This window comes from Lolium rigidum, chromosome 6, assembly GCF_022539505.1.
Source record: "Lolium rigidum isolate FL_2022 chromosome 6, APGP_CSIRO_Lrig_0.1, whole genome shotgun sequence".
Lineage (NCBI taxonomy): Eukaryota > Viridiplantae > Streptophyta > Magnoliopsida > Poales > Poaceae > Lolium > Lolium rigidum.
In genome coordinates this window covers 169758424-169782387 of record NC_061513.1, presented here as the reverse complement: position 1 = coordinate 169782387, position 23964 = coordinate 169758424, and the positions used below count along the sequence as shown (strand labels likewise).

Here is a 23964-nt window from a genome sequence, read left to right as displayed (position 1 = left end):
CGTATCCACGAAACCAATGAAAAACAAAAAGAATACGCCAGAACAATTATGTAAAAAGGCATGCAATACAGCATCCATCCAAATGAGCTTTTCCGCAAGGCCATATACATCCCATAAAAAGATTTGCATAATGGTAGTACCAACAACCCATCACCTTTGTCACCAGTCTTCTATGATCCAAGGGCCTCAGGAGCCAGGACTGTCATGTTCGTATGGTGCGATGTCGCAATAAGGGCATCTGCAGCGACGCGACGTAAATTTGTGTCCGAGAGCGTCCGTTTGCGTCACGCGGCGCACGCGGGATAGACCGTTTTTGTCCGTGTATCCGTTTGCGTCTGGGGGTGCCTCCAGCGGATCGACGCATTTCTACGTCGGCATGAATTATGAAGTTTTAAAACAACAAAATGAAGAGTTTCAACGAAGTCATAGTTATTACATCCAAATTTTAAAAAGTCTACATGAAAATAAGATGGTATTCCTCTAGGCATGGTCTTCATGGCTAGCCAATACCCACTGATGGTATTCCTCTATTCATGGTCTTCATGGTCAGCCAAGAAACCTACCGGCGCAATTGACCGATCATGGGTGGCACGAAAGGGCGGCGCAACCGGTAACGTTTGGCCCCAAAACAGCCGGCAGCTACGCGTCGGAGCCAATTCCGAGTACGATTCTGCTCTCCCGCGCGGCGACAACCGAGCCGGACGACAAGTACTGCAGCGCTGCGGCGGGACGGCGGCAGCTGGGGTTGGGGTGGTGGCGTCGCACTAGGGCAGCAAAGAAGGGGAAAAAGAAGCAAATCGAAGCGGTCGATTTCGCTGTCCCTGACTTGCAGGAGAGAGTAGAAAAAGGAGGACGCTCGGCGCGACCGCACAGCGTCCACGGAGACGCAAACCTAGCGCATATTTGGGCCAGGTTTGCGTCGCCACGGACGGTCGGGTCATTTTACGTCGCCCCGCTGGAGAAGGCCCAGACGTATTTTCGGTCACGGCGGACACAGACGATCGCTCGTCGCGCCGCTGGAGATGCCCTAGGCCGGGAGGGTAAGCTGAGGCGTGGAACCCATGAGCCAGTTGGCAGACCAAAAGTGGAGGGTACGCATGACACATCTGCGTAGATGTGTCCAAAATGCCCTTGAAAGATAATCAAGCTGACATGAATAACACGATGAAGGGTCGTGGGATATTGGGAAATCTAGCAAAGATGTCTCATATTATCAAAACGATCACATCGTAAGGCTCATTTGGTCCCGCTAATTTCTGGATCAGCGGGCCGGTATTCCACCACCGTCTGCAGGTGACAGTGGAAGTGATGAGACTGACGAGGGAGACGACAATGTAGCAGGGTACAAGCGTGAGGAAAAGCGGTATCGCAAAGAAATGCAACGTCACATGGAACAATAAATGTATACGTGAGTTCACAGACAAGGGAGTGGCAGGTATTCTTCAACGAACGAAGCATGCACTGTGACCAAACTTTACTTCGCAATGTAGAATCAGTCAGGGGGCTAAATATTCACCAAACCTGCTTTCTTATTTCCAACAACTGGAAAATCCCATAGGACAAGATTCTCGCGGTGAGCATATCAAATTAGAATGTATAACTGCTGTTGGCTACAAATTGGCAAACCGCATACCTAACGGCTTACTCAAGATGATAGGCTGCAAATGTGATTGAACTATTTCAGATGAAAAAAGACATGCTATCAAAATCTGAATCAGTTATTGTCTCATGTACAGTTACCAAGTGCGCCAAGAAAAGGAAGAAGCTGGCGAGCTCTTATATCGACCTAAAAAGGCAGGAATCTGATTTCCATGTATATATTTGCTAGAAGTGATTAGACAGAGGAACTCGCCACTGGCTGTTCTGGACATGATTCTTCTAGGGCTTGTTCTAGGCTATAGTCTTGTCTTGTCACGCAGGCACATTCACTGGTGTTGAAATCCCTACCTTCCTGTCTGATGAGTATCATTTGTAAATGCCAGTTCGCAGACTAAGGCGATATGATCACTTCCCCATTTCTGTCAGCCAATAGAAATACAAGCAACAAGTAAGATGCCATGAGGATATCACAACTGATTGTTAAAAAGGAATTGGGCTGAAGAGAAAAGTATCGCCTCAGTATACAAACATTTAGAAACTTCATCTTAAGATACTTTTATACTTTGACTACTAATATTAATGTATGACAAGAATATTGACTATGAAAATAATGGCTGTTGATTTGTATTGCGAAATATTTTCATGATACGCTAATTTTCTGCTAGCATATTAGAATATGAAACCATAGTAAGAGTCTTGCACTGAATAGTGCACAAAGTATTAAAAAAACACCTTATATTCACGGACTACTGGTACAGGAGTATAAGAATATATTAATAAGGTGGTACCTTTGTGGGGAACCCAATCGTTTGCTTCAAAATCTCTCTTGGAAACGTATCTAGCACGTTAACAGTCTGAAGATCTTTGGAAGCCCTTCATTGTCATAGTACAAGGTTGCCAATAGAAGTAATTAGCTTGTTGAATACTGGTGCATTTGAATAGCTTAAGGAGTTCCAATAAAGCTTGCTTACCATATGTAGTCCACTGTCCCCATAAATTTTCTGTTGTAACTGGTTACTAGAGGCTCCTTATTGGCATCTTTTGTCCCTCCAAAATCCTGATTAGATGATAGTAGTTATCAATTAACACCAAGTGTTTTCTCACAAAAACTTGGAACGTAACTACTCGTAGAACATCACTCACTAAAGCAAAAGTTTATATGCTTTCTGCTTATAGAGTTAGAAACTGCGTATAATGCAACTTGCCCAAATGTTAGGTAACTCAGAAAGAGATAATGGTGAATATCTGGTATCTTCAGTTACAGATGAGTGGTAAAATGCGGCCAAGTGAAATAACAAGAAAGCTTCAGTTACCTCCACATCTGTGTAGACACTCCTCACTTTCAAATTATGTTCCACATAAGTACATTCCTCCTTCCCAGTAGCAGCTTTAATTTCATCCACCGTCCACCTGTAAGGATCATTATAGTACCTTCCATAAGGAACCGTCCTCTGAACATCTGGTGAGCGATTTGAAATGGTTGGCAGCCGATATTCATCTACATGTAAGTGTTCGTTATCACCAGAGAACTCTTTGAAGGTAGGGTCAGAAATCACATCTGGACAGGAATGGAAGTTTAAATGCTGGTCCATTACTTCAGGAGTACCTTGATTGCCACAGGCGTCTGAAGTTGCACAATTTGATTGAGGCACTGGTTCCACTGGGGATGTTAAGCGAGTTGGTCCAGTATTAATTTCTTCATCTACCCTCATATTACTCATTTCGTGAAGTGTATCAGCAAACTTCGGAGAATCACTGAAATGGGATGATTCTAACTCTGTAGTTGTACCATTGTTTCGACCAGACATAGATTGATTGCACTTTTCCATTTCACTAGGGTTGTCTTCTGATACATTCAACACTGTATCTGACTGGACACTGCTTCCTTCAAAACTACATGCAACATCTTCCGAAAACACATCCCCAGACAAGCGTCCATGGGAATTTGAATCTTTACTACTAACACCTCTTGATTCTCCGAGAGAATCTTTAAGCCCAGATGATCCATGACATGAAAGTAAGTGTCTGCTATCAACTGTTTCACTTGAATCTGACTGTAGGATCTCATCATATACTGCAGCTGGTGAATACTGCAAGTCCGCAATATCAGATTCTTTTGATTCAATTTTGCTCCCTCCAAAACCTTCTTCACAGGAGTTGCCAACAGCCGCTCCTTCACCTTCAGTTGCCTTGACATGGGCTTCAGAATCAGAATTACAAGCATCCTTTGCATGACCCACCATACAGCTTGGTGATCCTTGCTCGTTAAGATCAGAAGAACCAGAGCAAGGTCTATTGTTCCCAGGACATTTACTCGATTCAGAGTTTAAGAAAGATGTCGAAGCGGTATCAGTCAAATCAGGTTCTCTTTCAGCAAGGCAATAACCTCTGACCGAATCCTTCGCTTCACTTTGAGGCTTATCACCGTCTCTAGTAATTATTCTTCCCTCTCTACCATTGGTTGTGTGTAAAGGTGGACGGAATGTATAACTGGTAGGAAGCAAACGATGAAGTGAAGACAGGTTAGATTTTTGCACATACATTGCAGAAAAGAGGGCATCAGAAACAACAACACAATCTATGCGCTAACATCAAGCAGAAGATTTACCGAGATGAATTACAACCAGCGTATAGCCCTTGTGAACTACTAGTTTGCTGCCCTGATATATTATATCTTGTAAGCCCAGACAAATTCAACTGCACGATTGTGAAGCTTTGTAAGTTTCAGATACCCTGAGATCAGTAATGCTCAATTAATTGCACAAAATGTCAATTTGTTCTACCTTTTGCTCTGATAGAAAATTGTACAGAGGGCTCTGGCCAACATTTAGACATTGTTAGTGTTAAGAATGAGTATAACAGAGAATAGCGAACTAGAATGGAATCTTGAATACAGATATACAGTCAAGTACTAGAATATTACCTTAGGTGTAGCGTTGAAATCCCCACAGAGTATTACCGGAGCATCATTCCGCATCTTAGATATAGCATAAGCTCGATCAAGTAGTGTCCTTACCTGTACGGGGGAAAAAAACGGCAGCATAAGAATACTAGTGGACAGTGGTAGAAGGTCAAGAGCAAAAGAAACACTAGATACTGCTTTCAGGCAGCAAAACAACAGAGAGGGAAAAGACACAATGGACAATTTTTCAAATGACGCCAAGAAAGCATCACATCATAGCAGAACTCAAAGAAATTATTTTGAGGTTTTCACTATATAAAATCCAGCATAATGTAAATAGTATTATTTCCATGCTGAACATATCACTGTTCAAAAATTCGGCCGATTAGACAATTAACCAGCCGTTTAACCGGTAGTCGGAAGGTGACCGTGTCGATTAAGTCGATTCGGCAGGTTTCTTCGTTGGGACCATTTAATGGATATAGACGGGCGATTAAACGGGAATCTAGCGATTAACTGGTCCAGCACAAGACGCAAAATTTGGCCACGCTCCAGTTCCCCCAGCCGCCTCACGCACTCATTCCCCACCCACGATTAGGTTTGGGCGCTGACCCTGGCGTTTCACCACCGCCGCTGCTGCCATTTCAGCGCGCTGCCGCCTCCATGCTCGCCTCTGGCGGTCGGAACTAGCACGCCCCAATTCGCCCGCAGACCTGTGGCTCTCCTCGTCACCATCCCCAGGGGCAGGACCCCAGGCGGACTGAATTTCGCGTCAATACATCCTCCTCGAGGAGCACAATTCCTGACCTCTGGAGCTGCTCTTCGTAGCCCTTTGTTGCTCGGTTGGTCCAGCTCCTCTCAGGCACAATGACCTTCTCTACCCGCTCAGCTGCACCAGGAACTCTACAACCTCCACGGTTCCAGCGTCGATTCAATCCACTGCCGTATAGCAATACAAAGCATGTTGTCCTCAACAGTCAACAGTACTTCTTATGCAGATGCCTTGTTGAGTTGTTGTGCTATAGCGGGGACTAATTAAGCCAATCCAGATTCTGAAGGTTATACTGCAGCTTCTGGCACCGGAGCTCCATCCAGATGCCCTAATAAAAGTCTAATGCAAATTAAAAACTGCAGCACCCCTTCCGCGACTTGCACTGATTCGATCACACTGTCACGATCAGGTATTCTAAAACACAGGATTTTCCTTTTTCGTAGTTTTTTTTTGCTTACATGGTATCCAATAATCTAATCTATTCTGCTGTATAAGAGAAAAATCCAATCAAATCTGCAGTAACGAGTGAAAGAAAATGGCAACACATGAGCGACCCTCACTTTTCTTTTTCTGCAAGTGAAAGGAGAAACATGCATGCGCCATATCCTTGAGATGGATTCCATGGTATGATGGCAGCTGCTGCTGATTTTATTTCCTATGTTGTCTAGTACAGAGAGCATGGTTTCTATGTTTTTTTTTCAAAATGGAGGGTGGACCCCGGCCTCATGGTGTCTATGTACAGCTGCCAATCAACAATTGTCAGTACAGAGCATGGTTTCTATGTTGAACTGTTGTGTTTGCCTAGGTTTGGCCAATGATTTGCTATCTTGCTTACAAATTAGAAGGCATATTGATTGTTTCCATTTTGTAGCTCGGACACGTTCACTTCAAGAATTCAATGTAATACTTTTGCGAAATAATATATTCTTTCGGCAACGTCTTTTGGTCTGGCTTGCAGGTAATTTGGTTGAGGATGGCGAAGATGATGAAAAGATGGTCTCCACTTTGCCCCACAAAACATGCGCAATTCCTGGAAGTGTGCATATGCCACCTGGAGAGGAAAGCATTGGGAGCCCCTGCGATAACAAGCAATTGAAGAGGAGGAAGATGGCGGCGATGTTTGGTCCCAGGACACCTGAGATCTCTGTCCCACGGCTGGGTGCTCGCGGACAGGCGTAGAAAGGGAAGAAGGAATACTGAAGGCTGGCAAGCAGCGAAAAATCTTCCTGGATAAATGGAAAACCAGAGCTTGCCATTCCTGGGCGTAGTAGTTTTTTTTTCTCTCTAGTAGCTTGTCAAGTGCTACTTCTTGCTTAGCTATAGCTGCAGTCTTGTTAGAACCTGGAACTTTAACGCTTTTGGATGATGTAAAACTGATCATTTCATTTTCTGTGGGAAGTGTAATGGGGCTACGGCCTATTGAAGTATTGATCTTTAAAAAAAATATTGCTTTTGTTCTTTTTTTTTTTAAGTTTTACTTGGTCAGTATATCATTTTTAGTACTCACAAACTGGAATTTTGAAAAAAACCTCGCAGATTAATAGTCGACCGGTTAAATCAGTTGATAGGCCGATTTCTGATTAATCTCTAAACTCAAGCCAACCGAGCAGTTAACAATTACCGATTTCCTGAACATTGGAACATGTGCTAAATAATGTCAGATAAATATGCAAGCAAAACCTTGATTCAATTACAAATTAATACTCGTGTCAAGCAGCCAAGTCAGGAACCAGCATTATATCAGAGTTTACACAAATACAGGTAATCAAGACAGAAGGATCATAATAAAGAACATATACCTGACCGAGTTTGATGTCCCCTCTCTTCGGATTATAAAGAACATGAATATTGCATACAACAACTTGGTTGGCTTGTTGTGGATTGTCTTGGCTACGAGACAAAAAGAACCAGCATAAACATGGATAAGTTGTACAAATACATGCTTATTTTGTTCTCTCTTAAACAATAAATAACTATGATGTGGTAACTACCCACAAGGCCACAAGTCCGAAATGCCCGAGAAACAGAAGACGACAGACTACCGGTCATGACTATGCTAGGTATTTCAAATCACCACGTTATCTTTGGAAGTCCTGAAGTTGAAGTTACCTAGTAGATAAGTGAACAGACCCAGTTTGCACATTTCTTTGAACAAGCGACTGCACATTGCATAGAAAATTAGTTAGCAGATTTTTATGTCATGCAAGACTAGAAGCATAGCAGTAGCACAAGAAGAAAAAACAAATGCTCATCTAATTTCCCATAATTCTGAACTCACTTCTAAAACACAAAGCTGTGCAACATTATCCCGAAGTCCAAGCTTATTAAACTCGATGCTCTCTTCGTAACGCAACTGGAACCTGATGAGAGGTAAGAGTCTTAGATTACAATAAAATGATCCCTATGAAACGAACTGAAGCAGAATTTAATATGGTCAGCACGAATTTCGGATAACAACTAGACAAATATTTTCATCAGCAAAAAAAATGAATTGATTACCTTGTCGCTCTCCAAAAGATGGCACATCCATCAACAGCATTTCCAGTCCGCATCTGTGTCACCAGTTCAGCAAACGTGTACATCGCAATCAAGCAAATTCAATAAAAGTTTGTTCCTATTTCCTTAATAACAAGAATTGCATTTCATTTCCGTACATGCTACTGGGCCAAGTAATACCATTATATTAGTGTAAATTAAAAGAGCTGGTATTCTTACATAAAAAATGATTTTACTGCCATCAACCCACACTGAAAGTGATAATGCCCGCGATATAGCACAACATAAAAGAACACAGAAAAGATTTACCTTCCATATGCCTTTAAATCCTTGCATTGCCATTTCTTTTTCAAGGTCTCCAAAATTGTCTACCTCCTACAAATGTAAAGATGATTTAAGGAAGAAGAACAAGAAAAAAAAGATCAATACAAGGAATGGAATGCTGGCATGCATGAATAGATCCTCCATTAGATCCACATACATAGACAAGAGATAAATGTGCTCACGAATGGCGTTACGAGATTGTCATGTTTTATCCTCATCATGACTTAAGTTTGCTAAAGTCATATCGAACAATTGACCTATAGCAGAATAACCTGCTGAAATTGGTGTGGTACAACGGCTTATACCTGAAAACATAGAATATCTGGGAGCCACCAGCGAATCTCGAGACCTATCTTATTCTTACGCCAGTTCCAATCCATGAAGCACGGTGGTATGCCTTCATAGAGATCATGGTGATCCTGGGCCAGATAGTCCGCCAGTATATTGTATGACATAACCTTAAACCTCTCTGCAGAATCAAAAATCGATACTCAAAATACAGAAGGCAAGCACTGTATACTACGTTTACAAGAAAATTAGGATCTTTGCACACATTATGCTTATTATTAAAGTCTAATCTAACAGTAAGTTTGAAATACACCACAAATGATTATCTTTTCAAACATATCACAGATACACCTACATATCTAATGCCTCACAAGTCACAACTTACTGTTAGATTAGACTTTAAAGGCATCAAGATGTAGAAAACAAATTCCAAATCTTCCATCATCATAACTAGATTACTAGCTATAAATGGAGGCGGTTGCATTCATTATTCAGGAAATTTCCAACTATGAGTTCAAGCTAAAAAAGGAATCCAATATTATAGTAACGAAAACTGAGTACACTGTTTTGACTTTGGAGCAATGTCCCAAGATGATTTTGCAACACATTTCTGCAAACAAATAAATGTAAAGCGTTGAGACTAGAGAATTGAGATGCTACCAGCTTGGCGTGGTGGCAGCTTCTGCACATATCGCCACTCTCGTTTGTACTCTGCCAGCCTTGGGCGCGGCTGCGGCCCCCAAGGCCGGAACCCAGCATTCGGTCTCATGAACCCAGCATTTGATTGCTGGAACCCAGCATTCGGTGGCATGAACCCAGCATTTGGTTGCTGGAACCCGGCATTCGGTGGCTGGAACCCAGCATTCGGTGGTAGAGGTCCGTACGGCTGGGGACGCCACTGACTGTTCTGATTCGGATTCCCGTAGGCGTACCGAGGGTTCGGCAACGGCTGCTGCGGATGGCTGTAGTTGTACGGCACAGCCCCGTAAGACTGAACCTGCGGCTGCACTTGCGGTTGACCGTAGCCATACCCGTACGACGGCGGCGGCTGGAACTGCGGCCCCTGCGCGTACTGGGGTGGAGGCGCATGGGCGCCGCCGCCGCCGGGTAGGGAATCGTTGGCAGCGCCGGCGTAGGCGTAGGGCGGCGAGGGGCGGGAGGAGTACCCGCGGTGAGGCCACGGGGATCCTCGGCGCTGCAAAAGGGAAAAACGGGTTTAGAGGCCAGAGATTGGCAGGGAGGAGGGGATTCCGGAGGGAGACGCACGTTGTAGTGGGAGGACATGGAGGCGGCGCGACGGAGAGAAGCCGAGGGGACGAGGCGCATCCCTTTCGGTCACAGCGGTGGCGGTGGCGGCGGGCAGCGACCTCGGAACGGCCGCATTCGACGGGTCGCCGGGGGGCGGCGGAGTTGACCGGTGGCGACGAGGGGAACGGGACGTGACGCCGCTAAGCTTGCGTGCGCCTTGAGAAGGAGTTCGCGTACTAGGTTTCTCGTCTTCCATCTAATTCTCCATCGCCGCTACACGATCTTGACCTTTGATTTTCGATCGGATCGCCGGGTGCTTTCCTGAGGAGGACATGCTTTCCTGAAACATGTGTAAGAGCATCTTCAACAGGTCATTAGTTTTGAGAGAGAATACGGCACTTTATTGATCATAATTAATTATTACACAAAGTTTTTTGGATACATTCCGGGGCAAAGTTTCTAAAAGTAGAAGAAATAAAGAGCTTTGCGGAGCGAGCTAAAATGTGTGTCGATTCATTACATTGGCGACGAACATGACTGAACGAGACCTCATCAAACATGCTGGTCATTAATTTGATATCATGAACAACCACTCCAACATCACTATGATCGATCATTGTAGAGTTGATCCGCAGGATCACTGATAAGCAGTCCGAGACCACTTGTAATTTGTCGAAATCTCATCCGCAGCTAGGGAGATAGTGCAACGCACCGCCAATGCTTCAGCAAGTTTAGATGTCGTAACATCATTCAGCAGTCCGTTGCATGAAGCTAAGCAATCTCCATGATGGTTCCTGATCACGACACTGACTCCCATTTGATGAGAGGGCGAGAAAAGAGCAGCATCAAAATTAATGTAGACCGAACCTTCGGGTGGCGGAAACCAAGGTGGCAAAGAAACTATGATATCATGCTTGAAAGAAGCATCTGATTTGAAGAGGTGTAGCTCAATCATTTCAGGGGGTCATGTTAAACATGTGTAAGAGTTCTTAGTTTTACATCACTAAATTTTTCTTGTTGTTCCAAGTGATGTAAAATAGGGACATGTGAAATTCCAGCTTATGTAAAATAGGTCACCCACCACCCTAGTGCTATATATTTCACAATTGTAAACACGTAGATAAAACTTATATCTAAATGATTTTTTTTGCATGGTAATACGATTCTCATTGATAAATGATTTGAAACTGTTAGAATATATAACAGTATTGTATTTATATAGATATACGGTTGTATATGTGTAGTCCTTGTATATATGTCCGTGTCTTGTATGATACAAATTCTGCCTTGTAACCTCTATATATTGATCAATACAAGGCACCATAATGTGTGGTTTCCATAATCTTACACACAAATATAAATAGTGTTAAATATTACATTATACAAAAAGTTCATTATTATAAAACGAATAGTTCATCATCAAGTTTTACACAAATCGACTTCATCACAAACGCCTAGTTAATCTCGTTGTAGCATTCAAAGAAGCGGGGATACGATCTCGTCGGCACTGCGGCCGCACTGGTTGGCCTATCAAATCAAAGAACGTGTAGTTTAAATTTTGACCACACTCATTCTCGACGATCATGTTATGCATGATCATACAAGTCATCATGATGTACAAAAGGATATCTTGCTCTTAAAACCTCGCCGGACCTGTAAGAAGAGCAAACTGGGCTTGCAAAATCTCAAATGCCATCTACATATCCTTCCTAGCTGTCACTTATGCATAGTAAAAGTCAAGTTCTTTCTTACTTTTGGCTTTAGCAGAGGCTTCACAAATGTAGCCCACTTCAGGTAGATGTCATACGCAAGGTAGTATCTTTTATTGTAGGTGCGACCGTTGGCTACTAACTCCACCGGCGGGGTCTCTACCATGGTTATCTTTGCAATGAGTGGTGAACTTTGAAGGATATCATTGCAAGAACCGGGCATCCCAATAAAAGCATGCCAAATCCACGTTTTTGAAGGATATCATTGCAAGAACTTTGAAGGATGATGATGGAGTTCTTCTTGTATCCTTTTAACTGTCCATGCCAAGCTGTAGTACGGTTCTTCTTCCTCCTCCATACCAACCACTCATCGGACGTCGAATATTCATACGTTCTCGAACTCATCTACAATTGAATAATACTTGTGTTAAATCACTACTATAATAGCACAACAAAATTTAGAATTTTTTTTTTGGAAAAGATAAGAAGAATGAATTACCTTTCGCACAAAGTGTTAAACTCCTTGTGTGCAACCGGAGCTTGTTGGTCGTGGCGGTACAAGGCTACCGGAGGAGGCAGGCGAGGCGGGGCAGGGTTGGAGCATGACGGTCGCGCGACAGCGTGTCAATCCCCGGTGACAATGAATTATTCGGAGTTAACATTTCCTTCATAGATGGCGGTAAGTACAAATGATATTCAAATTTTCAATTCAAGCAACCAAAAAAAATACTCCTTTACTATTTACCTTCACATTGCCTCTTTGATCTCAGAAGAAGTTTATTACGAGTTGCAATTGCAAGTCCCTTGGGCGATTTGCAAACTGATAAACATCTGGTTCGTTTTTTTTTTGTTTGGGCTCAGTGCAAAGATCACCACAATCACGTGCTTGAGAATTCAAGAAAGTGGCCAACAGCCCCGAAAATAACAAACGGAACCTGGCAACGCACGAGGACGAAAATGAGCCAATGAGAAAGCACCACGTGTTTTACAACATATGTGTTTGTGCAGGTATATGATGTGTATTCCTTTAATCGTGCACATGTTATACTAATGGGCATTAAATACCCTGCCATCCCTGCATCGCCTTCTTCCCCACCTCTTTCTCCTCACCGTGCTCAACCACCACCGCATCCCCTCTTCCCCATAGCCATTCTCAAGCAGACCGTCCTCCCGCGGAGCTCCAACACCCTCCCACGCGTCCTCGTGCTCACCGGCACGCGCGACCTCGACCTCGAGCTCCTTGCGTTGACAATGAATCGATCCTCTCTTCGTCCCTCGACTCCCCCTTATATAGGAGGTGGAGTCGAAGGTTTCGTGACACACAAGTTACAGAGTGCGGGAGAGGAGTCCGTCCCGTAGTAGTTACAAGTCAAGATTTCTAATACAATTCTATCTTTCCAAACTCTCTCCTAACTGGACTTCCGAATTTCATAATCTTCGGGTCGTGGGCCTTCAGTAAAACCCCGGGTACCTTCTCCCGCAGGCCCATTGGGGATGCCTATGTCAGGTGGCAGAGGCCTTCGGCTGGGCGCAGCGGTCGTCAAGGTGAGTGATACGTCTCAAACGTATCTATAATTTCTTATGTTCCATGCTACTTTTATGATGATACTCACATGTTTTATACACACTTTATGTCATTATTATGCATTTTCCGGCACTAACCTATTGACGAGATGCCGAAGAGCCAGTTGTTGTTTTCTGCTGTTTTTGGTTTCAGAAATCCTACAAAGGAAATATTCTCGGAATTGGACGAAATCAACGCCCAGGGTCTTATTTTTCCACGAAGCTTCCAAAAGACCGAAAGGATACGAAGTGGGGCGACGAGGCGCCGCCACCATAGGGCCGCGTGGCCTGGGTGGGGCCCGCGCCGCCCTATGGTGTGGGCCCCTCATCAGCCCTGCGACTCTGCCCTTCCGCCTACTTATAGCCTTTGTCGCGAAAACCCCTGTACCGAGAGCCACGATACGGAAAACCTTCCAGAGACGCCGCCGCCGTCAATCCCATCTCGGGGGATTCAGGAGATCGCCTCCGGCACCCTCGCCGGAGAGGGGAATCATCTCCCGGAGGACTCTTCATCACCATGATCGCCTCCGGATTGATGTGTGAGTAGTTCACCCCTGGACTATGGGTCCATAGCAGTAGCTAGATGGTTGTCTTCTCCTCATTGGTTAGATCTTGTGAGCTGCCTATCATGATCAAGATCATCTATTTGTAATGCTACATGTTGTGTTTGTTGAGATCCGATGAATATGGAATACTATGTCAAGTTGATTATCAATCTATCATATATATGTTGTTTATGTTCTTGCATGCTCTCCGTTGCTAGTAGAGGCTCTGGCCAAGTTGATACTTGTAACTCCAAGAGGGAGTATTTATGCTCGATAGTGGGTTCATGCCTCCATTGAATTTGGGACAATGATAGAAAGTTCTAAGGTTGTGGATGTGCTATTGCCACTAGGGATAAAACATCAATGCTTTGTCTAAGGATATTTGTGTTGATTACATTACGCACCATACTTAATGCAATTGTCTGTTGTTTGCAACTTAATACTGAAAGGGGTGCGGATGCTAACCCGAAGGTGAACTTTTTAGGCATAGATGCATGCTGGATAGCGGTCTATGCACTTTGTCGTAATGCCCTGATTAAATCTCATAGTAGTCATCGTGATATGTATGTGCATTGTTATGCCCTCTCTATTTGTCAATTGCCCAAGCTGTAATTTGTTCACCCAACATGCTATTTATCTTATGGGAGAGACACCACTAGTGAGCTGTGGAACCCGGTCCATTCTTTTACATCTGAAATACAATCTATCGCAAACTCGTTCTTTACTGTTCTTCGCAAACAAACATCATTTTCCACACCATACGTTTAATCATTTGTTTACGACAAGCCGGTGAGATTGACAACCTCACTCTGTTAAGTTGGGGCAAAGTATTGTGATTGTGTTGTCCGGGTTCCACGTTGGCGCCGGAATCTCGGTATTGCGCCGCACTACACTCCGTCACCAACAACCTTCATGTGTTCCTTGACTCCCTACCGGTTCGATAACCTTGGTTTCATGCTGAGGGAAAACTCGCTGCTGTACGCATCACACCTTCCTCTTAGGGTTCCCAACAGACGTGTGTCAACACGCCAACGGCAAGGATTTTTCTGGCGCCGTTGCCGGGGAGATCAAGACACGCTGCAAGGGGAGTCTCCCACATCCAATCTCTTTACTTTGTTTTTGTCTTGCTTTGCTTTACTTTATTTACTGGTTTGTTTGCTCTCTATATCAAAAACACAAAAAAATTAGTTACTAGTTTTACTTTATTTACTGTCTTTTTTGCATTCTCTATATTAAAAACACAAAAAAATAGTTACTTGCATTTACTTTATTTAGTTTGCTTTATTTACTACTGCTAAAATGGGTACTCCTGAAAATACTAAGTTGTGTGACTTCACTAGCACAAATAATAATGATTTCTTATGCACACCTATTGCTTCACCTGCTACTACAGCAGAATTTTTTGAAATTAAACCCGCTTTACTAAATCTTGTTATGAGAGAGCAATTTTCTGGTGTTAGTTCTGATGATGCTGCTGCCCATCTTAATAATTTTGTTAAACTTTGTGAAATGCAAAAGTATAAGGATGTAGATGGTGATATTATAAAATTGAAATTGTTTCCTTTCTCCTTAAGAGGAAGAGCTAAAGATTGGTTGCTATCTTTGCTTAAGAATAGTATTGACTCATGGACTAAATGTAAGGATGCTTTCATTGGTAGATATTATCCTCCCGCTAAAATTATATCTTTGAGAAGTAGCATAATGAATTTTAAGCAATTGGATAATGAGCATGTTGCCCAAGCATGGGAAAGAATGAAATCTTTGGTGAAGAATTGCCCTACCCATGGACTAACTACTTGGATGATCATCCAAACCTTCTATGCAGGACTGAATTTTTCTTCGTGGAACCTATTGGATTCAGCTGCTGGAGGTACCTTTATGTCCATCACCTTAGGCGCGGCAACGAAGCTTCTTGATAATATGATGATCAATTACTCCGAATGGCACACGGAAAGAGCTCCACAAGGTAAGAAGGTAAATTCTGTTGAAGAAACCTCCTCCTTGAGTGATAAGATTGATGCTATTATGTCTATGCTTGTGAATGATAGATCTAATGTTGATCCTAATAATGTTCCTTTAGCTTCATTGGTTGCTCAAGAAGAACATGTTGACACTAGTAGAAAACCCTTATAGGCGGAGCTTAATTCTATGGCGCACCATTAAAAATGCGCCACAGAAATTTATTTTGTGGCGCACCAGGCAAGGTGCGCCACAGAAATAGCTTAATTTTGTGGCGCACCATGGAACACTGCGCCACAAAAACTTGGTGGGGCCCACACCCTGTCACGCCCAATCATTGGTTTCACTTTTTCTACGACGCACCGCGCATGGTGCGCCACGTAAATAACGTGTTACGTGGCGCACTGGCCTACGGTGCGCCACGTAAATGACGTGTTTTGTGGTGCACCGGCCTCGGTGCGCCACGGAAATAGCGTGTCCTATATCATGGCCGTACCCCTCCCTCGCCCGTATACCACTCTCTCCCCTCTCTCCCCTCCCCCGCGCCGCCGCCTTCCATGGCGAGCGCCGCCGCCGCCGCCGCCGCCGCCTTCCTCCGCGAGGGCCGCATGCCGCCACGCTCCACCCATCCCCGCCACCATCAGCACAGATGCCGCCGCGGCGTGGAGGAGGAGGGGCGCGCGTGCGAGGAGGCGGCGCTCAAGGTGGAGGAGCCGCCGCGACCTCCCACCTCCTCCGCCGTCGTCGTCCTACCGTGTGAGCTCCTCTCCACAACCTTCCGCCGGCACAGTGCTCGATGCTGCGTGAGTGATACGTCTCCGACGTATCGATAATTTCTTATGTTCCATGCCACATTATTGATGATATCTACATGTTGTATGCACACTTATATGTCGTATTTATGCATTTTCCGGAACTAACCTATTAACGAGATGCCGAAGAGCCGCTTGTTGTTTTCTCGCTATTTTTGGTTTCGGAAATCCTACAAAGGAAATATTCTCGGAATTGGACGAAATCAACGCCCGGGGTCCTATTTTTGCACGAAGCTTCCGAAGACCGAAGGCGAAAGGAAGTGGGGCCACGGGGCGGCCGACACGCCTAGGGCGGCGCGGCCTCGGCGTGTGGGGCCCTCGTGTGGCCCCCTGCTTGCCCTTCCGCCTACTTAAAGCCTTCGTCGCGAAACCCCCGAGACCGAGAGCCACGATACGGAAAACCTTCCGGAGACGCCGCCGCCAATCCCATCTCGGGGGATTCTGGAGATCACCTCCGGCACCCTGCCGGAGAGGGGATTCATCTCCCGGAGGACTCTTCACCGCCATGGTCGCCTCCGGAGTGATGAGTGAGTAGTTCACCCCTGGACTATGGGTCCATAGCATTAGCTAGATGGTTGTCTTCTCCTCATTGTGCTTCATTGTCGGATCTTGTGAGCTGCCTAACATTATCAAGATCATCTATCTCGTAATTCTATATGTTGTGTTTGTCGGGATCCGATGGATAGAGAATACTATGTTATGTTGATTATCAAGTCTATTACCTATGTGTTGTTTATGATCTTGCATGCTCTCCGTTATCTAGTAGAGGCTCAGGCCAAGTTTTTGCTCTTAACTCCAAGAGGGAGTATTTATGCTCGATAGTGGGTTCATGCCTCCATTGACATCCGGGACGATGACGATGAAAGTTCTAAGGTTGTGGATGTGCTCGTTGCCACTAGGGATAAAACATTGATGCTATGTCCGAGGATGTAGTTATTGATTACATTACGCACCATACTTAATGCAATTGTCCTGTTGTTTAGCAACTTAATACTGGAAGGGGTTCGGATGATAACTCTGAAGGTGGACTTTTTAGGCATATATGCATGCTGGATAGCGGTCTATGTACTTTGTCGTAATGCCCAATTAAATCTCACAATATTCATCATGTCATGTATGTGCATTGTCATGCCCTCTCTATTTGTCAATTGCCCGACTGTAATTTGTTCACCCAACATGCTATTTATCTTATGGGAGAGACACCTCTAGTGAACTGTGGACCCCGGTCCATTCTTTTATACTGAAATACAATCTGTTGCAATACTTGTTCTTTACTGTTTTCTCTGCAAACAATCATCATCCACACTATACAGTCTAATCCTTTGTTACGAGCAAGCCGGTGAGATTGACAACCTCATTGTTTCGTTGGGGCAAAGTACTTTGGTTGTGTTGTGCGGGTTCCACGTTGGCGCCGGAATCTCCGGTGTTGCGCCGCACTACATCCCGCCGCCATCAACCTTCAACGTGCTTCTTGGCTCCTCCTGGTTCGATAAACCTTGGTTTCTTTCTGAGGGAAAACTTGCTGCTGTGCGCATCATACCTTCCTCTTGGGGTTCCCAAGGAACGTGTGAGTTACACGCCATCAAGCTCTTTTTCTGGCGCCGTTGCCGGGAGATCAAGACACGCTGCAAGGGGAGTCTCCACAATCTCAATCTCTTTACTTTGTTTTTGTCTTGTTTTATTTTATTTACTACTTTGTTTGCTGCATTATATCAAAACACACAAAAAATTAGTTGCTAGCTTTACTTTATTTACTATCTTGCACTGCTATATCAAAAACACAAAAAAATTAGTTACTTGCATTTATTTTATCTAGTTTTCTTTATTTTACTTTTACTACAAATGGCCACTCCTGAAAATACTAAGTTGTGTGACTTCACAACCACAAATAATAATGATTTATTATGCACACCAATTGCTCCACTACGCTACTGAGAGAATTCTTTGAAATTAAACACTTGCTTGAATCTTGTTATGCAGAGAGCAATTTTGCCGGTGTTAGTTCGATGATGTTGTGCCCATCTCAATAACTTTGTTGAATTGTGTGAAATGCTAAAAGTATAAAGATGTAGATGGTGACATTATAAAATTAAAATTGTTTCCTTTCTCATTAAGAGGAAGAGCTAAAGATTTGGTTGCTATCTCTGCCTAAGAATAGTATTGATTCATGGACTAAATGCAAGGATGCTTTTATTGGTAGATATTATCCCCTGCTAAAATTATATCTTTGAGAAGTAGCATAATGAATTTTAAACAATTGGATAATGAACATGTTGCTCAAGCTTGGGAAAGAATGAAATCTTTGGTTAAAAATTGCCCAACCCATGGATCTGACTATTTGGATGATCATCCAAACCTTTTATGCAGAATTGAACTTTTCTTCGCGGAACCTATTGGATTCAGCTGCTGGAGGTACCTTTATGTCCATCACTCTTGGTGAAGCAACAAAGCTCCTTGATAATATGATGATTAATTACTCTGAATGGCACACGGAAAGAGCTCCACAAGATATTGAATGCAATGCATCTTGTCCTATTATATTGGGAAGACCTTTTCTTCGAACTGTTGGAGCTATCATTGATATGAAGGAAGGTAATATTAAATATCAATTTTCTCTCAAGAAAGGTATGGAACACTTCCTAGAAAGAGAATGAAGTTACCTTTGATTCTATTATTAGAACAAGTTATGATGTTGATACTTCGTCTCTTGATAACACTTGATATACCCTTTCGCGTCTAGGCTGAAAGGCGTTAAAGAAAAGCGCTTATGGGAGACAACCCATGTTTTTACTACGAGTATTTTTGTTTTATATTTGAGTCTTGGAAGTTGTTTACTACTGTAGCAACCTCTCCTTATCTTAGTTTTGTGCTTTGTTGTGCCAAGTAAAGTCTTTGATAGTAAAGTTCAGTACTAGATTTGGATTACTGCGCAGAAACAGATTTCTTTGCTGTCACGAATCTGGGCCTAATTCTCTGTAGGTAGCTCAGAAAATTATGCCAATTTACGTGCGTGATCCTCAGATATGTACGCAACTTTCATTCAATTTGGGCATTTTCATTTGAGCAAGTCTGGTGCCTCAATAAAATCCATCTTTACGGACTGTTCGTTTTGACAGATTCTGCCTTTTATTTCGCATTGCCTCTTTTGCTATGTTGGATGAATTTCTTTGATCCATTAATGTCCAGTAGCTTTATGCAATGTCCAGAAGTGTTAAGAATGATTGTGTCACCTCTGAACATGTTAATTTTTATTGTACACTAACCCTCTAATGAGTTGTTTTGAGTTTGGTGTGGAGGAAGTTTTCAAGGATCAAGAGAGGAGAATGATGCAATATGATCAAGGAGAGTGAAAGCTCTAAGCTTGGGGATGCCCCGGTGGTTCACCCCTGCATATTTTAAGAAGACTCAAGCGTCTAAGCTTGGGGATGCCCAAGGCATCCCCTTCTTCATCGACAACATTATCGAGGTTCCTCCCCGAAACTATATTTTTATTCGGTCACATCTTATGTACTTTGCTTGGAGCGTCGGTTTGTTTTTGTTTTTGTTTTGTTTGAATAAAATGGATCCTAGCATTCATTGTGTGGGAGAGAGACACGCTCCGCTGTTGCATATGGACAAGTATGTCCTTAGGCTTTACTCATAGTATTCATGGCGAAGGTTGAATCTTCTTCGTTAAATTGTTATATGGTTGGAATTGGGAAATGCTACATGTAGTAATTCTAAAATGTCTTGAATAATTTGATACTTGGCAATTGTTGTGCTCATGTTTAAGCTCTTGCATCATATACTTTGCACCCATTAATGAATAAACACCTAGAGCTTGCTAAATTTGGTTTGCATATTTGGTCTCTCTAGAGTCTAGATAATTTCTAGTATTGAGTTTTGAACAACAAGGAAGACGGTGTAGAGTCTTATAATGTTTACAATATGTCTTTTATGTGAGTTTTGCTGCACCGGTTCATCCTTGTGTTTGTTTCAAATAACCTTGCTAGCCTAAACCTTGTATCGAGAGGGAATACTTCTCATGCATCCAAAATCCTTGAGCCAACCACTATGCCATTTGTGTCCACCATACCTACCTACTACATGGTATTTCTCCGCCATTCCAAAGTAAATTGCTTGAGTGCTACCTTTAAAATTTCCATCATTCACCTTTGCAATATATAGCTCATGGGACAAATAGCTTAAAAACTATTGTGGTATTTAATATGTACTTATGCACTTTATCTCTTATTAAGTTGCTTGTTGTGCGATAACCATGTTTTACGGGGACGCCATCAACTACTCTTTGTTGAATATCATGTGAGTTGCTATGCATGTCCGTCTTGTCCGAAGTAAGAGAGATCTACCACCTTAATGGTTGGAGCATGCATATTGTTAGAGAAGAACATTGGGCCGCTAACTAAAGCCATGAATCATGGTGGAAGTTTCAGTTTTGGACATATATCCTCAATCTCATATGAGAACACTAATTGTTGCTACATTCTTATGCATTAAAGAGGAGTCCATTATCTGTTGTCCATGTTGTCCCGGTATGGATGTCTAAGTTGAGAATAATCAAAAGCGAGAAATCCAAAATGCGAGCTTTCTCCTTAGACCTTTGTACGGGCGGCATGGAGGTACCCCATTGTGACACTTGGTTAAAACATGTGTATTGCGATGATCCGGTAGTCCAAGCTAATTAGGACAAGGTGCGGGCACTATTAGTATACTATGCACGAGGCTTGCAACTTGTAAGATATAATTTACATAATACATATGCTTTATTACTACCGTTGACAAAATTGTTTCATGTTTTCAAAATAAAAGCTCTAGCACAAATATAGCAATCGATGCTTTCCTCTTTGAAGGACCTTTCTTTTACTTTTAATGTTGAGTCAGTTCACCTATTTCTCTCCACCTCAAGAAGCAAACACTTGTGTGAACTGTGCATTGATTCCTACATACTTGCATATTGCACTTGTTATATTACTCTATGTTGATAATTATCCATGAGATATACACGTTATAAGTTGAAAGCAACCGCTGAAACTTAATCTTCCTTTGTGTTGCTTCAATACCTTTACTTTGATTTATTGCTTTATGAGTTAACTCTTATGCAAGACTTATTGATGCTTGTCTTGAAGTGCTATTCATGAAAAGTCTTTGCTTTATGATTCGACTTGTTTACTCATGTCATTACCATTGTTTTGATCGCTGCATTCATTACATATGTTTACAATAGTATGATCAAGGTTATGATGGCATGTCACTCCGAAATTATCTGTGTTATCGTTTTACCCTGCCGGACGAGCGAGAACTAAGCTTGGGGATGCTAATACGTCTCAGACGTATCGATAATTTCTTATGTTCCATGCCACATTATTGATGATATCTACATGTTTTATACACATTATATGTCGTATTTATGCATTTTCCGGCACTAACCTATTAACGAGATGCCGAAAAGCCGATTCTGTCGTTTTCTGCTGTTTTTGGTTTCGGAAACCCTACAAAGGAAATATTCTCGGAATTGGACGAAATCAACGCCCGGGGTCCTATTTTTGCCACGAAGCTTCCGGAAGACCGAAGGGGAAAGGAAGTGGGGCCACGAGGCGCCGACACGCCTAGGGCGGCGCGGCCCGGCCCCTGGCTGCGCCGGCCTGGCGTGTGGGGCCCTCGTGTGGCCCCCCGACGTTGCCCTTCCGCCTACTTAAAGCCTTCGTCGCGAAACCCCCGGGACCGAGAGCCACGATACGGAAAACCTTCCGGAGACGCCGCCGCCGCCAATCCCATCTCGGGGGATTCCGGGAGATCACCTCCGGCACCCTGCCGGAGAGGGGATTCATCTCCCGGAGGACTCTTCACCGCCATGGTCGCCTCCGGAGTGATGAGTGAGTAGTTCACCCCTGGACTATGGGTCCATAGCAGTAGCTAGATGGTTGTCTTCTCCTCATGTGCTTCATTGTCGGATCTTGTGAGCTGCCTAACATGATCAAGATCATCTATCTGTAATTCTATATGTTGTGTTTGTCGGGATCCGATGGATAGAGAATACTATGTTATGTTGATTATCAAGTTATTACCTATGTGTTGTTTATGATCTTGCATGCTCTCCGTTATTAGTAGAGGCTCACGGCCAAGTTTTTGCTCTTAACTCCAAGAGGGAGTATTTATGCTCGATAGTGGGTTCATGCCTCCATTAAATGCTGGGACGGTGACAGAAAGTTCTAAGGTTGTGGATGTGCTGTTGCCACTAGGGATAAAACATTGATGCTATGTCCGAGGATGTAGTTATTGATTACATTACGCACCATACTTAATGCAATTGTCTGTTGTTTTGCAACTTAAGCATAGATGCATGCTGGATAGCGGTCTATGTACTTTGTCGTAATGCCCAATTAAATCTCACAAAATTCATCATGTCATGTATGTGCATTGTCATGCCCTCTCTATTTGTCAATTGCCCGACTGTAATTTGTTCACCCAACATGCTATTTATCTTATGGGAGAGACACCTCTAGTGAACTGTGGACCCCGGTCCATTCTTTTATACTTGAATACAATCTCTTCGCAATACTTGTTCTTTACTGTTTTCTCGCAAACAATCATCATCCACACTATACATCTAATCCTTTGTTACGGCAAGCCGGTGAGATGGACAACCTCACTTGTTTCGTTGGGGAAAAGTACTTTGGTTGTGTTGTGCGGGTTCCACGTTGGCGCCGGAATCTCCGGTGTTGCGCCGCACTACATCTCGCCGCCATCAACCTTCAACGTGCTTCTTGGCTCCTCCTGGTTCGATAAACCTTGGTTTCTTTCCGAGGGAAAACTTGCTCGTTGTGCGCATCATACCTTCCTCTTGGGGTTCCCAACGAACGTGTGAGTTACACGCCATCAGTGAGCTCCCTCCCCTCCCCTCCCTCTTCCTCTCCCGCGCGAGCACAAAGTGCTCGATGAAATGCTGCTGTGATTTTGTGCTGCTGTTGTGCTCGATGAAATGCTGTTGTGCTCCCCTTTTCTTATTCTGTATAACTTGGCTAATTACATGGATTGAATTATGATCCCATTGATGTCATTTATCTGGTATGTGCGCATGGATTGAATTATGATCCCATTGCTTGCAGTTGTTGCCTGTCAAGCACTGCATGAAAGCCTTGATTAAGTGCTTTCTCGAAGCTTTGGCTTTAGTGAAGTGTCATGTGCAGAGTCATGCTGCCATTGCTTGATTAATTGGTGCTATGCTTGTTACTGATGGAGCTATAGTTGATTAATTGGTGCTATGCTTGTTACTGATGCTGCTATATTGCTTGATTAATTGGTGTTATGATTGTTACTGATGCTGCTATATTGCTTGATTAATTGGTGCTATGCTTGGTACTAAATGGATTTGATTTGTTTTCCAACCTTTGTTGGAAACAAATCCAAAGTCTGAACCTGTATAAGGAGATGAGGACTTGTTTACTGGTGTGGATTGCTTATGTTGTGTTGTGACCTCATTAGCTCTTGCTACTGCCACTGGTTGCATCTCATAGTTGGATAATTGGTTCGTTTTGGTGAAAATAGAGATATTCACGGTAGGGAATCATGTAAATGAATGCCATCTGTGGTATCCTTTGAAGAAAATGGGAAGTTTCGATGGTTTAAAAGACTAGGTGATGCTAGGTTATTAAGTTAGTCTGTCAAGGTTGGTTTTATCCGGTTAACTTGGATAGGCTATGTGTTCTTGCTTACTTATGCATATCCATCTCTCTTGGATTGACTAGCT

General features: G+C 43.3%; 1 protein-coding gene across 2 annotated transcripts; it reads right to left on the bottom strand.

Moving 5' to 3' along the window:
• Nucleotides 1-1511: 1511 nt before the first annotated feature.
• Nucleotides 1512-9737, bottom strand: LOC124664913 (carbon catabolite repressor protein 4 homolog 6-like). 2 transcript variants are annotated; one of them, XM_047202331.1, is made up of 16 exons: nucleotides 9648-9737; nucleotides 9042-9576; nucleotides 8399-8562; nucleotides 8079-8144; nucleotides 7773-7825; nucleotides 7552-7633; nucleotides 7383-7432; nucleotides 7073-7163; nucleotides 4523-4615; nucleotides 4383-4415; nucleotides 4208-4296; nucleotides 3206-4089; nucleotides 2913-3097; nucleotides 2571-2656; nucleotides 2388-2472; nucleotides 1512-2018 (listed from the first exon to the last, which is right to left on the bottom strand). In XM_047202331.1, the coding sequence occupies exons 1-16, from the start codon at nucleotides 9705-9707 to the stop codon at nucleotides 1944-1946; spliced, it is 2631 nt and encodes an 876-aa protein (XP_047058287.1). In that variant the 5' UTR covers nucleotides 9708-9737; the 3' UTR covers nucleotides 1512-1943. The 2 variants fall into 2 exon arrangements, with proteins under 2 accessions (XP_047058287.1, XP_047058286.1); XM_047202330.1 differs by having other exon boundaries at nucleotides 2913-4089.
• Between the last annotated feature and the right edge of the window lie 14227 nt (nucleotides 9738-23964).